General features: G+C 32.1%; 1 protein-coding gene and 1 long non-coding RNA gene across 4 annotated transcripts; one reads left to right on the top strand and one right to left on the bottom strand.

Moving 5' to 3' along the window:
• Positions 1-48: 48 nt before the first annotated feature.
• LOC130644905 (uncharacterized) lies at positions 49-7,115 on the bottom strand. Its single transcript, XR_008982639.1, has 4 exons — positions 6,975-7,115; positions 6,615-6,652; positions 1,021-3,358; positions 49-939 (listed from the first exon to the last, which is right to left on the bottom strand). It is a non-coding gene; the product is annotated as an uncharacterized LOC130644905 (long non-coding RNA).
• On the top strand, positions 919-10,297 carry LOC130644904 (homeobox protein Hox-B4a-like). 3 transcript variants are annotated; one of them, XM_057450687.1, is made up of 4 exons: positions 919-997; positions 7,496-8,239; positions 8,792-8,973; positions 9,797-10,297. In XM_057450687.1, the coding sequence occupies exons 2-4, from the start codon at positions 7,498-7,500 to the stop codon at positions 9,893-9,895; spliced, it is 1,023 nt and encodes a 340-aa protein (XP_057306670.1). In that variant the 5' UTR covers positions 919-997; positions 7,496-7,497; the 3' UTR covers positions 9,896-10,297. The 3 variants fall into 3 exon arrangements, with proteins under 3 accessions (XP_057306670.1, XP_057306671.1, XP_057306669.1); XM_057450688.1 differs by lacking the exon at positions 919-997 and adding an exon at positions 5,726-5,951; XM_057450686.1 differs by lacking the exon at positions 919-997 and having other exon boundaries at positions 7,232-8,239; positions 9,797-10,296.
• Positions 10,298-12,744: the final 2,447 nt, after the last annotated feature.

Here is a 12,744-nt window from a genome sequence, read left to right as displayed (position 1 = left end):
TGTGTCGGAAAGTAAAAATAAATTTTGACAAATTAGACAAGTCAGGAAGAAATCGCGTAGGTTAAATCATTTAAAAATGTAGGAATACAAGCTAATGGAACTTATAATTGCTGTCTCAAATATTTGAATTGTCCAAAGTAATTGTTACGCAAACGACAGATCGAATCAGTGTATTATTTAGGTCGCCATGGCAACATACAAATTTCCAGCTATCTCATTAACATTTCAATCTTGTATGTGTTCGATTAACATTTACTGTTACGGTGTCATGGAAATACAATAATAAGTACAGCGTGGGTAAATTTGACGTCATTCATTGTATTCGTATGAAAAACCATGATGACACGCTAAAAATAGCAGGACAAAAACAGTTAATTAATTTTCTTGTTGTTCGCGGTCCCATTAGAATTAATAAACTTAAGCTTGCTTAAAGCTGTTCCGTGGTTAAGTTGCATATCACGGCCCACTGTTATTTTGTAACACGCAGAGGTACACTTCACCGCATGTGTGGTGCCTATATGCCTCATGACGCTGTGAGTGAACAGACGAAAATAATTTGACACATTTTCCAACGCAATGATCAAGTACTGGGGAGCTTTTTTAATCTATAAGATAACATATGATTAGCAAAATAAAAAATACACTGGATATATTGCCATACTTAATAAGACCAATTTACTTAACGATTCATTAAGCAAAAGCTTTTAAAATATGCTTTGGCTTCCCTTCCGAGTCAGCATATCAAGTGAATTACTCTTGGCATACTTTAAACATCTTTCATACCACTTAAAAGCGTCACCTCAATGCGATATCGCCGCTTTAATTAAAACGTGGGTTCACTGTATGATTTTTAGAAGGGTGTGAAGATGAGTCACGGCTGTTTGCATCATTACATTAATTGCTCTTGTCTTGTTTAAGCTTTCCCATTGGTGATACAAACTAAAACAGTAAGCAGGAAAAAAATGGTGTTAAATCTTAGAAAACAGTGTCGTGTTAGGTAAAATTTTGATGTTTCTGTACCTTTTTTTTATTTCATCACTCTTAGTGTTAATGTTGCTTTTGTTGTTTAAGATGTTGGTTTAAGTTCTTATTTTTTACGCGCAGCAAGTGGAAGAAAGTTACTTTTAGGATAAAGCTGGAAAATATTAAAATCAGCTTCTTCATGTCTTCGCGAACAAGTTAACACTTTGCCACTAAATTGCAAGTTTAAATGAAATGGTAAAATTTAAACTTATACGCAAAAACATAAAAAAGCGTTTTTGTTATTATGAAAACTGATTTTAATATTATCCAACTTTGTAAGGGTGTAAGAATTTCTCTATATTTCTAGTAAAGGGTCTAAATACTTCGTTAAATATTATTATTTTACTCCCCCGAACAGAAAAACTACACACGATGAAATTATGACTTAGAGTCTGATTAATTGATGATCAGTTTATTAACAGTGGTGCATATTATTAACTTATAGTTGTTTAGCCATAAAAAACAACGCCAAACCGAAAACGTATAGAATGAGTTGTCAAGTAAACAAAAATCACTTTTTAATGTTTAAAGCAACTACAACATATAATTCACAGACAGACAGAAAGAAAACAATATGGTTAATATGGTTGTTATTTAGTAACCCATATAACTTGTTTTTGGGAAAATAAAATTGCTAGGAAATCATTTAGTACAATAAGTCAACGAAGTGACAGATATGAGAACTAATTACTTTGTTGAACAAAACAAAACAAGTTATTTTTCATCTTTCAACTTTTACCTTCGTTTATTATTTCTCGTTACTTTCCAGTTCCATATTTGCTTATTTTGTTTCTCCATTATTTATTCACAATTATTGTGTTTTTTTGTCACTAAGCCAAGTTTAGTTGTTCACTATACTCTCCCCAACCTACAATTTTATCAAGTGTGATGCTTTGCCTGAAAAGTTGGGAAATATAAAGTACTGTATGTGAATGGAAGAATTCAACGTCTCATAAACATGCATAAAAATGTTCATCATTTAGCTACCTTTATTTGTTGTTCGTTGAAAACTGAATACGCCCTTGTTAGTTTTACTAAATGTTAATTTAAAAATAAACGACGCAGTTTAGAAAGGGAGCGACGTTTTGACCATAAAATTGCGAACAATAATTTAGATGCTCAATTTTCACACATTTTGGCTCAAGGACTGTTATTGAATACTTAATCGGAAGCTTATTTACATGCAGCCTTTTTGCTTTTTTCCCTAAAATGTACACTTTCAACCCCTCCCCTCTTTAAAAAAAAGATTTTTAATTTAATAATCAGGTTTAGATTTTTTGATACTTATTTTTACATTTCCCACCCAACACGCATTACGTCATCTGAATTAATAGTAATATTGCTCGAGAAAAAAAAAATGATGTTTTGCATGAGAAAATGCCAAAATATATTAGCCCTGTAGAAGCAGTACAAAAACAGAAAATGGTAAGAAACAAGCAAGATTAAAAAATCAAAAAAATAACAAAAGAATACAAAATAAACATAAAAAAGAAATTTCAAAATGCGATGAACATCCTACACAAATCAGAGAGAAAAGGACATTAAATTTAATAATGTCCCTTTTATTCGCCATCAAGTGAATCACCAACCTTACATTACGCACACTCATCGGCCTCCACTTCTCACGATATATGGTGTAGGATTGAGAATAGCATCCCCCACGTACGTAGCTATGCATTAGATAAAATATTGTAACAATACAACTAAACCAATTGACATTATTAAACTGTATTTAATCAAATTTAACTTTTTTTAATTAGTATTTAATTACATGTTTGGTTAGATTCAACGAGACGTAATGTCCTCCAATACTTTAAAAACAAGCCTTGCAAAATAAACGGTTAGTCTGTTGTAGGGATGTACTTGAAGATAGCAAACAGTAGCATTGGTAAGCAGTAGAACTTTCTCTTCTCATCATTTATTTTTTAAACATTACTTCCGTTTGCAATTAAAGGTAATTTTTTTCATTAAATTCTATTTTTTAAAAAGGAGAGTTGAATTTTTTTAATTTCAACTTTGGTGGCATATGCCTTTCATGACATTGTTGTGTAGCTACATTGTAATGTATTGTTGGAAAGCTAATAGATTTGCAAACCAATTGTATCCTTTGGACATGCTTGTTTTAATATCAACACGATCGCATGTGAATAAGCATATAAATATTAAGGGAAGTAAACCTTCATAATACTTGCCACATAAATAAACTTTAATTTTCATAATATCATTGTTATTGATGTTTGTTGTTATTGTTGTTATTGTATATGTTTTTTGTTATCATGATTATTATTGTTATTTCGTTTTTTTTGTAAATTGCTGCTAACATTTGTTCACCAACCTAAAGGAAAAAAGGTTTACTCAATTAGAAATAAAACGATGAAGCTATACACAACGAAACCCATAGCACGAAAACTTTTTCTAATTAATTTAACAGAAAATTTAATTCAACATGCCAGCATACCTCTACCTCTTTTTTCTGTTTATTATTTTTTGATTTTGTATTTGTTAATGAGGGTGATAAATTAACTTTATTTATCGCCATAAGGATGGACGAGGAAATTGATTGTTGTTGTTATTGTTATTTTTGTTGTTGTTTTTGTTGTTGTTGTTGTAGTATGTTGTTGTTATTTTTGTTGTTGTTTTTGTTTTTGTTGTTGTAGTATGTTGTTGTTGTTGTTGTTGTTGTTTGTTGTTGATTGTTGATGTGGTATCATTGTTAAGAAAAATATCTTTAAAGGAAAAATTAGGTATTAAAGAATTAGAGAACAAAATAAATAATATATTTTCTACGTTAGGACAACGCTACGTTAGTACATTTTTTTTTCAAAGGGCTTTTTTCTCGAGATCAAAGGATTTGGAACAACCAACAAAGTTTAATAATCCTGCATTCAATATTTGTTACTATTATTCGTATAACTTTTAGCGCAACATAAAATTGGCGAGATTGGGCTGAAATCGCCAAAGTGAGTGTACAAGTATTTACTTTTCTAACCAACGCTAATGTAAATCCACGCCAAATTTATTTTTCCTGCCGTGCTAGTCAAACCCAAAAATTAAAAATCTTTTGTATACAATTTATTAATATTTTGTTTAAAATTTTAGGTTTCTATTGGCTATACAACTTAAATAATATTTTGTTTTTGTTCTATCGCCTAATAAAATGTCTAGTTTTATTTCTAGTGTTTCAAAAGCAGAAATTTTAAAAATCATACGTACACAAAAAACAGCACGGCGAAATTAAATTCAAACCAAATTCAAATATTTTTCTGCTCTGCAAATGTTTTTCCTCATCGCCAAGTTATATACACAACAAAAAACATTTTGCCCATCGCTAAATTAAATCCGCGTAAAAAATCAATCTATACTACTATTTTAATTGGAGTTGAGAAACTTCTACAGTCTGCAGTTCGAATTAATTGACTTCGGTGAGAATTACACCATGGTTATTGTACATAAAACATCAATCAAACGAACGAACGGCCAATCAGTATTGTCTTAAATATTGTTAGAAGGTCGATCTTTATAAAAAAGCCCTGGGAACAAAATTTGATTATCGACAGCATTTTACTGTTTGTTGTGCCACATTTTTCTTCGCACGGACTAACTTCATCAATTAATAAATTAAATTAACCTGATACATCTCCTATTTTTGGTTTTGCTATATCCGCTTTGTAATTTTAAATGAGGTTTTTCTTCAAATAAAGATTCCTTTGGCCTCAAACTGGCGCTGCCTCGTGGACAATAAAAACTTAGCAAGAAACAATAATTTCCCACTCACAAAAACAGAGATGGTACTGATTCTAAAATTGAATAAAAAAGATAGCTAATATACAACCAAGTTTAGTAAGTTTTCTATTTTTCTTGTACTTTTTAAATTTCTTAAATTATAAATACAGATAAAGTTATAAATAAAGATAAACCTCTGATATATGCAAGAGTCTTTCCCTCTTGGAGGTCCTTATTTATAAGTGATCTAAATTCTTTAGGTGATGACTAATTGCTGCTTTTTTTACCCTCTCATAAGACGCATTAAATGTGAATGACCAATTTCAAGCTAATAAATCGACTTTAAAAACCTTTTTGACCTTGCTAGACTCAAGCAATTTGTTACCCACGCAACAATTTGTGCCTAACTTTTCTTGAGTTCTTGGAAAAGTGCTCTTTAAAGTTTTTTAAGTTAATACTAATCAATCAACAGAAAAACAAGTTTACTGCGATCAAAATCACTGCATCTATTGACCAATCAGAAGTCGATTAAGATGTTATTAACCAATCAATTACAAACTGATAAAAAGTACGTACGTTATTACCATGACAACAATTTAAATTTGTGTAACAATCCCTTTTTAGACACACCGCCAAAGTTGTGTTTGTTTTAAATTATTTTTAATGTGGGTTGACCAGAAATTTAAAGTTTAGAGTTCACAAGCAAATATTCATGGAATTTGAGAAATTTGTTTTCCCCTTTAGTTCAATATATTTTTATACAGGAATGCCGCACGTTTTACCCAATCATTGCTTAGAGATTTCTTTCAGCTGATTTTAATTTTTTCGTTGACCATGGTGTCGATAACTTTTCAAAAAAATAGATCGAGAATAAACATGACTGCAAGTTGTCCGTATTAGTATAAGTTAAAGAATTAAAAGTATGAGTGTCAAGTTATCGGACATGTCCATATGCATCATTCACAATGTTTGTGTTGTCTTTGCAGCCTTGGCAATACAACAAGTATCTATAATTTAATTACCTGCATTCCATAGCAGGGTAGCCATATTTGTTTTCTTCTTTTGTTGAATAGACATCCGTTGTAATTAGTTGATTAATTGTTTAAAGAGATAATTTTTTACCATGTTTAATGGCACCCTTTTTTAATTTCATTCTGTGCACAACATTTTGTTGCAACCACACGCAAGCTCGTGCAGTATTCTCGGTGAGAATGATTGATTTTTTTTATTTTGGATACCACGTCATCTTGACGTCAAGAAATTAAATTTCATTTTATTAATTACTTTGTTTGTCTATTTTTTTATGTTTAGTTTGTTTCCCTATTCTTTTTGTTTGCTTATTTTTTTTGTGTGTGTGTTTGTTTGTTTCTATTTTTGCTTGTTTGTTTGTATCATAACACTTAGGTGGTTTTTCTCTCTTTTGGGGAAAAACTGTGATAGGTTTTCATGAAACCACAATTTTAAGTAAATTTTTCAGATTTATCATTTAACCCAATTTTTTTTTATAATTTTCCTCTATAACAAGTCATCGTTTTCGGACAGAAATCTGTGCTCTCTGAATTTTCTTGTTTTTTTGTTGTAAATCAAGTTTCTCCAAACCTAAAATGTGTATTCTAACAAACACATTTGGTCCGCAGATTTTTACTATTCACTGAGACTGCGCTCCTAAAAAACATTTATTTTGAAATTTCCGTACACGTTTCACACATCAGATTTGATACCAGCTGAGATTTGAAGTAGACTTGTAGGACATTATAATATTTATCTTTTTGGAGAACTTAAAAATAAATGATTTATTCTAAAGGGGATGAATATCAAAAGCGAATATGGCGAGGATGAATTTTCAATATCCAGAAAAGTTTACAAACCTTTGCTGATCTTTGTAGATGCGCACGAAGCATAAGATCTAAAAGAAATACGATATTCTTTATTCAAATTAAGTTCTTCTTTTTTAAAGAAAGTTTTGCCAATTTTAACAAATATTTTTTATATATATTTAAACGACTTTATTTGACTACTATTTCATGTTGTATATTTTTATTTATGAGAACAATTGCGCTAACAAAAATGTCAACACGTTTGGTTAGAAATAAAGAATCTCTTTTTCTACCTCCCAAATGACCCAAATTAGTCGCTTCTTGCGATTTCTTTTACCATAAAATCTTATTTAAAGCAGCTGTAAGCATTCCCCTTTAGAACAATTTATAGGGGTAAGAACCTCAATATACCTAGCCATGCTTTGTGTATGTTAACTTTTGACAAGTATAAAAACTAGTTGCTCTGCATATAACTCATAAAAGTTCAACAGACGGCTTGTGAAGCTTTTAAAAATTGTTTACAAGTTAAGTTTATTCTTTGCGACCACAATTACTAATAGATTTCAAAACAAAAATGAAATTAACATCATAAGCAACGGGAAACGTCTTGATATCCCATGTAATAACACAACCAAGACAATATTAGTGAAGCAATGACGTCGCGCTGGTTACGGTTTGTTGACAGTCATTTTTGTTCATATTATTGTTTACACAATTTTTTATTCAGTGATATTAACAACTCATTAAAGACAATCAGTTAATAACCATAACCTCAAAACACAATCGGATCACGTGACAAATCTTTTCTTTGTCTTAATTACGTGTATGGTTATTAGACATTAATTACAGTTTTTATTGCAGGACGTCTTGCAGCTTCCCGCCCCTGCATTTTGTTGTGCTTAAAATAAACTCAATCAAACTTTGTCTTTCAGATATGATGGAAAGACATGAGAAAGTGTTGGCTTCAAAGATGGTTGTAACATGTGAATGCTGCAGATCGTGTCATCGACACGAAGGAATATATTCCACCACACCACATTTGAGGGACGCACCATCGCTATTGCGGAGGGTACCTGTCATATGCAGTGCACGCAGTGACGACTCAGTCGTACGAAGATTGTCTGATGAAGACTTTTTTAAAGAGTATTCATCGCATGAAAAGTGTCCAGTGGCTACACGTGAATATCAACTTTCCTCACCAATGTATCGAGATGTATCACCAACCTACCAATCGATTTCACCTAGCTACCGATCTACATCACCTATCTACGGCCCTCTATCTCTTAGCTATCGAGCTGGCTTGTCTACCAATCAACCAATGCGACCTAAACTTCGATCACCTACATACAAAGATCTTTCAACAACATATAGATCGAGGTTGCCGTCGTTTTCTCCTTATGAAAGATTGAGTACAACACGAGAGGAAGATCTATTCCAGCATTCATCAGTACAATATAAAACTCAACAACTAACAGTTCTTTATAATGAGCAAAACAACAACAATGATAATAATACGAGAGATAATGTGTTAAAGAATCACCACAAGAAAGACATTCCTTCTCCCAGTTTTAACTCTGCTCTATCTCCCATTCATTCACTGCACTTGAATACTCGATTTGTGTTTCCTCCTACAAGCCATATTCAATCCAGTGAACTCCGAGCGAGACTTGGATCCGGTATTAAATTTATTTATTTATTTGTTTGTTATACTAAGCCAATCATTAAGTACCTAAACCTTTTTTATTCAAGTATTTTACTGTCCTAGAAAAATTTTACTAGTTTTTAGGGGTTTGGGAGGCATTCAGTAATGACTTCTAGTTTCTCCTCTTAATTTCAAGAATTAAAATTGGTTTTGTGTTATCAACTTCAATATTATCAAATCTTCGCTGCAAAAACTAAAGAAACTTAAATTTCGTTTTAAACCATTATTTAAGAGAGGTTACAGTTCACTTTGAAAAAAAATACTAAGGATATATACCATACTTTTCGACCACACAGTGATTAACAACGACCTTCTATTCAATGATATGCAATTATAAAGTCTCTTCAATGACGCCTCCATATTATAAAGCAATTAAAAACCCTACCATACCTGTTGATTTAAAATATAGCAACAATGTCGCAATCACTGTGAAGTGACACTAACAAATGCGTTGGCACGAAAACAATTAGCTAGCTCAATAAATCGTGACATCGAATAATCTGAATTACCTTTTTTTGCACCTTAGGCGCCTCATCAGCCGACTACAATGTATCGCCTGGAATATCAAGAGGAATACGAAAACGTCAAAGAACGATTTTTACGCCAAGTCAGTTACGAAAGTTAGAGGAGAAGTTTAAAGAATGCAGTTTCATTGTTGGTGAAGATAGACAGATGTTAGCTAAAGAATTAAAGCTGAAGGAACAACAAGTAAGTTTGGCTATTTTACCTCCACCATTTTGAATATCACGCTATTTACCTCCACAATTTTGAATATCGCGCTATTTACCTCCACCATTTTGAATTACGCGCTCTTTACCTCCACAATTTTGAATATTGCCCTATATACCTGCACCATTTTGAATATCGCGCCATTTACGACACTCAAGAAGTCTGTTTATGAAAACGATCCTTAACAAAATGATATACTTTTGTTCTGAGAAATTTCCACAAAATCTCAAAATTTGTATTCTTTAGAGACGAGATTCCCTTTTTCACTACGTCGTATATGAATCCTAAATCGGAAACAATTTTAAGCTATTTTGCATTAAATTAGGAAGCGACTAAGGCTTTTGAAGTTCATTAAGAAAATATAGTTGCTTGGCAACACTTGTTATTAGCTATTTATTTACGTTACCAAGTAACCTGTTTTATGACGTAAAGAGTAGGATGATGTGGTATGGACGAATAATTACATTGGTATGACAATATGCGTAAATGACCCGCGTTATTTTTGTCTTCCTAATTAAAAAAGAAAAAAGTGGAAAAACCCCCTCACAATGCGCTTTAATGAGATGTAATTAGTCCACAGAATGCGAATTAATAGACGATCAATGATTATTTTCTTCGAGGGATGAGGCATTTTGAAAAGAATAAACATTACGCGTTTCCATGGTGATAAGAACTTATGCGTTGCATCACGTATTTTCTAAGAAAGGAAAATAAGCTTTCTGATTTCTGATTGGCACTGATAAGTTAATGTAAAGACAAACACTGCGTTAGTCTACAATAACAATATTACTTCATTTTTTAGGTCAAAATTTGGTTCCAAAATCGTCGCACGAAATGTAAACAGTCAGGCACCACGATTGATGTGAATGAAGAAAGTAAAAATCCAACAACTGAAAATTAACATCAAAATGTTTGGGAAACTTCATCTTAATAATCACTCTGTTTTAAAGAGTCCTTTGTAAAATTATGTACATAAATAAGAGTCTTAGAATAAGCCTTCGTATTAGCTTTTGTGTTTTTTTTTTGCGTCCCCTATTACTCCTAATTGTATACAAGACTATAAAAAACCTGTAAGAGGGGCAGGAATGCGGGCGTGATAGAAGTAAGGTGATAATGTTAAAACATATCTTTGTTGTTCAATTTCATCAAAAGGAACGAATAATAAACTTGTTAATAAAGAAATTTGTTTTCGTCTTTTGTTCAGACGATGCCGTTTTAGTCGGAGCAAAATCATTTCACTTTTTGTATCGAAACGGACCTCATTCGTTTCACATATCGGATAGGCTCAGTTTCGTGTTAGCAGACACTCCATCCGGTACGGAATTTGATCACTTTACCGCAAACATCCGGAAAAAAGTAGCAATAAGAGTGTGCATAAAAAACGTTTATCTTTTATCAATACCTGTATTTTTTCTGTTCAAAATGGTTGCACGCAGCTTTCTCTTTGCCATTATGCTAAGAATGTAAGAAATATGTGTGACGGGTGAATGTCCGGATTATGTGCAATAAGCGAACAAGTGAAACATTACCAAGGGCTAACAAATAAGCGAGTCAAAGATGGAAGTTGCAGGTGATAGGTAAATTCATGCGTAATTCATTTTACCGTAGGATTTCTTTTAACTTGTTACAATTCTTTGTGTGACATAGCGTAAGCGAGTACAGAAGATATGAAAGTTAACAAAAACCAGACGCTTGACGATTTCCTAATTTCTTGCGAGAACTATACTGGAAATGCACAAAGAACTTAACCCTATTTGGTTTTTCAATAACCCTTTTTCGTTATGTCACATGGCTATGATACTTCCCGAGGTTTTATAAACATCATCTTAACGCATAAACGCATTCTTTTTTGTGATTTATGCAAAAGCAAAAAAATATGTTAAATAAATCCTATTTGCCGCTTAGTTCAGAATTTTATGCAGATAGTGAAATTTGTACACATTCTAGGCGTGCGATCACATCATGGACAAAGTACATATATAAGCAAAAATTTATTGCTACCATTTTGTTTTTTTTATGACGTATTATCAGTGTACCAAGTTTTATTCCATTTGGAAACGCCTATTAAAAGTTATGTAAAGGGGAAGGGGTGGAACCAGAGCTGACAATACTTTGTTGTCTATGATAAGCCCATGGAAATATCCACCAAGACAAACATTTGAATTTTTATGACATGAGTAATGACCTGTCGACACACAAAACAAGATTCTTCTTTAGCGCGCATTGACGTCAATAGCTTTTTTAAAATCAGCTAACTTTTGCATTGTACTTTTCAGTTTCAGGACAAATAACTTTGAAATGAATGGAAATAACTGATGCCATGTCCTGCGTGGGTAACTACGTAAATTCTGAAAGTTTTTTTATATGCACTACTGACGTCAGTAAAATTCACAAAACCTCCTATCTTTTCTATTGTTTTTCTGCCTGAGTGAATTTTTCCATGGGTCTTGAGAACTAGTCTATTATAATAATAACATGTATGTATGAGTAACTAGACATCATTAAAGAACCTTCAAACATCAATATCTTCTCATCCGTTCCGTTCAAAAGCACATGATCCTATACATTTCAACAAGGAACCTCCTTGATTTCAAGCATTAAACAGTAGACGCAACGGGCAAGCAAATTTCTAAAAATTGTTTGTCGTCAAAGTTTTGTAAATGACAGAATAGTGAGGATACATGAAACACCTAAATTGAAATTTTTGATAAAAATTTTGATTTTTTGTTTCTTTGAAAAACTTATAATTCATAGAATATTTATTTTACATTAAAAAAAATACTTTTTAAGAGGTAAAAGAAAAAGATAAATACAGGTAAAGTATTTAATATCAAACATTTTTTCTAAGTTATTTTCAAAAAAAATTTATTTGTTTTTCTGCGATAAGCTTCAAAAGCCTGTACCGTTTACGCTCGAGAGCCCTTCCAGTTTATTATTTTGAGACACTATGAAAATTACACTATTTGATTGGAAATTTATCTGGCTTTCAGAAAATATGTACTTTTATATACTTTTATTACCCAGTTTAGGAAACATAGACAATGCTCTCCATGTGTGTAATAGGTGCTCCATGTATCTTAAATAGGTGATGTTGTATAGGAAGTGAAATTATAGCAAATATAATTCACTTTGCAAAAGTCACAGACAGACACACAGCGCATTATGATAATAGATTAGTCTTTAACCCGTCGAAGAATCCACTGGTAGCCCGTCCTTAAAGTTTAACGTGAATTCACGTGTCAAAAGAAAGTGTATAAAAATATATCGCATTTGCTTTTCGTGTGTCTGTACCATGACAATTTTCAGACAGATTGCAGGCAATAATAATATTAATATTAACAAATACAACACATGGTATACATATGTATTTCGTCAATACTATCTAAAAACTGATTCCTTATTTTTTCACTATATTTTTGGCACTCAGGTGAAGCTTTTTCTTTTCCCTTGTGCTTACCAGAACACCATTATCGTTGTCTATACACTCATTTACAACATCTTGATTAGTTTTTACTCATTTGCTCTGTAATCTCATTGCATTGGTCTTCCTTCCCAATACATTTGCAAACTTATTGCATTATAAACAGCTGTTCGAGCGCACTCTTACTATATCCTGACTCCCATTCTTTCCGAAGTTGCCTCTTTTCCTTTATGCACTGGTCAACCTAATTATTTCCACCAGCTGGTCTGTCTACGTTCCTACGTTTACCAACAAGTATCATCAGAAGTCTCTGAAAGACATTGGAAAAC

Source organism: Hydractinia symbiolongicarpus, chromosome 5 (genome assembly GCF_029227915.1).
Source record: "Hydractinia symbiolongicarpus strain clone_291-10 chromosome 5, HSymV2.1, whole genome shotgun sequence".
Classification (NCBI taxonomy): domain Eukaryota; kingdom Metazoa; phylum Cnidaria; class Hydrozoa; order Anthoathecata; family Hydractiniidae; genus Hydractinia; species Hydractinia symbiolongicarpus.
Note: the sequence above shows the minus strand (reverse complement) of the source record. Positions and strands in the feature narration are given on the sequence as shown.